The sequence below is a fragment of the Ammodytes marinus genome, assembly GCF_949987685.1.
Source record: "Ammodytes marinus genome assembly, contig: scaffold_299, whole genome shotgun sequence".
Lineage (NCBI taxonomy): Eukaryota > Metazoa > Chordata > Actinopteri > Uranoscopiformes > Ammodytidae > Ammodytes > Ammodytes marinus.
Genome location: NW_027648090.1, coordinates 37501 through 42638, shown reverse-complemented (window position 1 = coordinate 42638; position 5138 = coordinate 37501). Strand labels below are relative to the sequence as shown.

The following is a 5138-nucleotide window of genomic DNA, read 5'->3' as shown; positions in this document are numbered from 1 at the left end:
GGCAATAATTCCCAGGTTAAGCCAATGCTTCAAAAAAATTATTTCATATATGCTGAGAAATTTGATTTGCACCATAATACAATAGTGTCCTTGGTCGTCCAGAAAGGCAAAATAACAATGATCTTCTTCTTATCGTTCTTGTCAGTCTGACCAAAGCCAAGGCCAAGCTGGAGCAGCAGGTGGACGACCTGGAAGGTTCACTGGAGCAGGAGAAGAAGGTGAGATGTTAGTAGAAGGTTCCAGGTTCCTCATGATAATTTAGTTTTGATTTATGATGATAGAATTATTCAATACTAAGAATTACATGTAGAGAAAATATGTTTAGTAAACTAACTGCAGGCTCTGTGAATGTAAACAAACCCCCTCCTCTGAAACTACACAGTGACCCTTTAAACCTAAGCTGGTACACACACACCCCCAAGGAGACACACACTCTCTAACCCTCTCCTCTCCTCTCTCTCTCTCTCTCTCTCTCACACACACACACACACACACACACACACACACACACACACACACACACACACACACACACACACACACACACACACACACACACACACACACACACACACACACACACACACACACACACACACACACACACACACACACACACACACACACACACACACACACACACACACACACACACACACACACACACACACACACACACACACACACACACACACACACACAGGTGCGTATGGACCTGGAGCGCTCCAAGCGGAAGCTGGAGGGAGACCTGAAGCTGAGCCAGGAGAGTCTCATGGACCTGGAGAACGACAAGCAGCAGCTGGAGGAGCGGCAGAAGAAGAAGGACTTTGAGATCACTCAGGTAGGAATCAGATTTCAATTACAGATGTGATCATTTATTTGTTTACTTTTTTGGGGAATTTTCTCATAAAAAAAATTAAATAAATTAAAAATTGCAAAAAAAAAAAAAAAAAAAATCTGAATGTTTGTATGAAAAAAATTTATTCGGAATCTTCCCAAAAAAATCGGAAAAAAAGAACAAAAGAAATGATCGTGCCTAATTTTGGGAAAAAAATAAGGCATTAATAATACAGTAGGGGTTACCTTATATAAGCTGCTAACAGAAAAAGTTCAACAAAACAAAAATAAAAACAACGCAACGCATTCAAACCCTTGCTGGTAACCCCCCCCCCCCCCCTCTGTAGACTGTACATTGTGTTTAAGCTCAGCGTGTTGACAGTGAACTTAATAATAATGCATTTATTTTATATGGCGCCTTTCAGGGCACTCAAGGTCGCCTAACAAGCATAAAACAAGGCAAAAACACAATTAAAACAAGTTTAAAAAGCACAGAGCTTGCAGCAGATTTTCAGTCCATGGGTGAGTATGCCTGCCTAAATAAATGTGTTTTAAGGTGGGATTTGAAGGTGAGAGGTGAGTCCATATTTCTTACTGCCTCACAGGTCAACTCCAAACTGGAGGACGAACAGGTGGCCTCTGTCCAGCTGCAGAAGAAGCTTAAAGGTACACACACACACACACACACACAGAGAGACACACACACACAGAGAGACACGCACACACACACACACACACACACACACAGAGACACACACACACACACACAGAGAGAGAGACACACACACACACACACACACACAGAGAGAGACACACACACACACACACACACACACACACACACACACACACACACACACACAGAGAGACACACACACACACACACACACACACAGTGACAGTGTGTAGAATTTATTGGCATTTCAATTAGTGTATAATCACATTTTTTATTATGGGCTTAGAATGTTAGAATGAGCCTTTTATATCTACATAGGAGCGGGGCGCTGAGGCCGCCATGTTGCACCGCCGTGTTTCTACAGTAGCTCAGAACGGACAAACTTAACGGCCTTACACGTTTTTATATATAGTGGGCGTCCTGGGGAAATGCACCTGTTGGAAGACCAAGAAGAAGAAGAAGTACTATAGAATAAATAACTAAATACATCTTCACCTCATCACTTGATATTGTGGAAAGACTTGAGGCAGTGGTGGATGATGCCATCTTTAGTAACTATAGCTTCTTGTCCTTGAAGGCCACTGTAGCTTCTGTAAATTCTCCAAAGATCTAGAATCTAGAATCTCACCACTAGATGACCACACACACACACAGACACACACACACACACACACACACACACACACACACACACACACTCTAACCCTCTGTCCCTTAGAGAACCAGGCCCGTATCGAGGAGTTGGAGGAGGAGCTAGACGCAGAGAGGGCAGCTCGGGCCAAAGTGGAGAAACAAAGATCTGATCTGAGCAGAGAGCTGGAAGAAATCAGTGAGAGGCTGGAGGAGGCAGGGGGGGCTACCTCTACACAGGTAACAGACAGACAGACAGACAGACAGACAGACAGACAGACAGACAGACAGACAGACAGACAGACAGACAGAGAGAGACAGACAGACAGAGAGAGAGACAGACACACACACAGACAGACAGACACACAGAGAGAGAGACAGACAGACAGAGAGAGAGACAGACAGACAGACAGGCAGACAGACAGACACACAGAGAGAGAGACAGACAGATAGACAGACAGACAGACAGACAGACAGACAGACAGACAGACAGACAGACAGACAGACAGACAGACAGACAGACAGACAGACAGACACACAGAGAGAGAGAGACAGACAGACAGACAGACAGACAGACAGACAGACAGACAGACAGACACACAGACACACAGAGAGAGAGAGACAGACAGACAGACAGACAGACAGACAGACAGACAGACAGACAGACAGACAGAAATATTACTTAACAACCTTTTTCTTTTCTTAAACAGGTGGAGCTGAATAAGAAGCGAGACGCAGAGTTCCAGAAGCTGCGTAGAGACCTGGAGGAGTCGACGCTGCAGCATGAGTCTGTCACGGCCTCACTGAGGAAGAAACACGCTGATGTGTTGGCTGAGCTGGGAGAGCAGATAGACAACCTGCAGGTGTGTGTGTGTGTGTGTGTGTGTGTGTGTGTGTGAACTGGGAGAGCAGATAGACAACCTGCAGGTGTGTGTCTGTGTGTGTGTGTGTGTGTGTGTGTGTGTGTGTGTGTGTGTGTGTGTGTGTGTGTGAACTGGGAGAACAAATAGACAATCTACAGGTGTGTGTGTGTGTGTGTGTGTGTGTGTGTGTGTGTGTGTGTATGTGTGTGTGTGTGTGTGTGTGTGTGAACTGGGAGAGCAAATAGACAATCTACAGGTGTTTGAATAAAAATTTGAATATCGTGCAAAAATTATTATTTTCTTTATTTCTCCAGGTAAATCCCATTGAGACTGGAGACTCTTTTGCAAGGGAGACCTGTTCCCATTTACATGTTAAAGTTAATTTATTTCAGTAATTCAACTTAAAAGGTGAAACTAATATATTATATAGACTCATTACATGCAAAGTGAGATATCTCAAGCCTTTATTTGTTATAATTTTGATTATTATTGCTTACAGTTTATGAAAACCCCAAATTCAGAATCTCAGAAAATTTAAATATTACATGAAATCAATAAAAAAGGGATTTTAAATACAGAAATGTCGGCCCTCTATAAAGTATAATCATGCATATGTACTCAGTACTTGGTTTGGGCCCCTTTAGCATGAATTCTTTCCTCAATTCCAATTCATTTTCCATGATATTCTAATAATATGAGTTTCACCTGTACATAACGTTATAATAATGTCTGTGTGTGTGTGTGTGTGTGTGTGTGTGTGTGTGTACAGAGGGTCAAGCAGAAGCTAGAGAAGGAAAAGAGCGAAGCCAAAATGGAGCTGGACGATCTCTGTTGCAACATGGAGACTGTGGTCAGAGCTAAAGCCAACATGGAGAAAATGTGTCGGTCTATGGAGGATAATATGAACGAATATAAGGTGGGTACAGACAGACAGACAGACAGACAGACAGACAGACAGACAGACAGACACACACACACACACACAGGGAGTGACACACACACACACACACACACACACACACACACACACACACACACACACACACACACACACACACACACACACACACACACACACACACACACACACACACACACACACTCATACACACATACACACACAGGCCAATATGGAGAAGATGTCACAAATCACAGACAAAAGCAACTAAGTAAGGGTTAATGCCCGACTGGGCATTAACCCAGTCCGCTGCGCGTCGGACAGTTCTGGCCTCCACGGTGTCCATTAACCCCTGATACATGGACACCTCGAAGGGCATTAACCCGCTTATACCATAGTCACCTACTAATAAAAATAATAATTAGACCACTCAGTTATGTTTTCAAGCCTTTTTGTGATCAAATTAGATTTTTTTTAAAAGAAACTAGATTTGTTTCGAACGAATAACAACTTGTTTCCACAGCAACGCCCAAGACCCCGTATAATAACTGGAATACCCATTGCAAACCCATAAGGTTCTTATGTAATGAAAACGTAGTTCAGTACTCCAGTCAATAGGAACAACCAAGGATACGACCTGGCAACGACAGAATTTGGCTTTAACGGTGCGTTCAAATTGTACTGGGAAGTCGGACCAAGGATACGAGCAACGGGAGACTGCGGCAGCTGTTAGCCACAGAGCTGCTGTTATGCTAGCAATATACAAAGTCAAAAAACATTGCGCACGCTGTACAAACAGTAAATGTAATCACCCAACATGTTTAACAACATCTCCACCGAGCTAACAAAGCATTTCCCCCAAAATAAATATCGCATTTCACGGAGAATATGACTGGCGAACATGTGTATTACGGGCTACAGCCAGAAGTTACGTGAGGCAGTGACTGACTGACAGCAGTAGCCTATGTCCAGATAGACAGTGAAGCCGGTCTTTGGTGGCTAAACACATGTAAACTCAGTTACAAACCTTTTCTCAAATTAAACAAGGGTCTTACTCACCTTTTTAACGAGATAACCATTGACGTTTAACCAGAGGACATTAAGTTTAGCCACTTTATTTTACTACTATCGTTACTACAGCTCTTGTGTTGCGAGCGCCATCCTGTGGTGTCCAGAGGCTATTGCACGGCAGGATATTTTAGGCTTTATAAATCCCTTATCAACACAGTTTAAT

At 43.2% G+C, this 5138-nt stretch overlaps 1 protein-coding gene across 1 annotated transcript in view; it reads left to right on the top strand.

The window, feature by feature from the left end:
• Nucleotides 1-148: 148 nt before the first annotated feature.
• Nucleotides 149-5138, top strand: part of LOC307270628 (uncharacterized protein) — a gene marked incomplete at its 3' end in the record, with an annotated part of 12554 nt that continues 7564 nt past the window's right edge. Inside the window, exons 1-6 of the mRNA XM_080054508.1 lie at nucleotides 149-218; nucleotides 704-841; nucleotides 1443-1503; nucleotides 2232-2383; nucleotides 2854-3006; nucleotides 3776-3922. Of these exons, the coding sequence (XP_079910634.1) occupies nucleotides 710-841; nucleotides 1443-1503; nucleotides 2232-2383; nucleotides 2854-3006; nucleotides 3776-3922 (645 nt within the window). The 5' untranslated portion in view covers nucleotides 149-218; nucleotides 704-709. The remainder of the gene's footprint in view (nucleotides 219-703; nucleotides 842-1442; nucleotides 1504-2231; nucleotides 2384-2853; nucleotides 3007-3775; nucleotides 3923-5138) is intronic.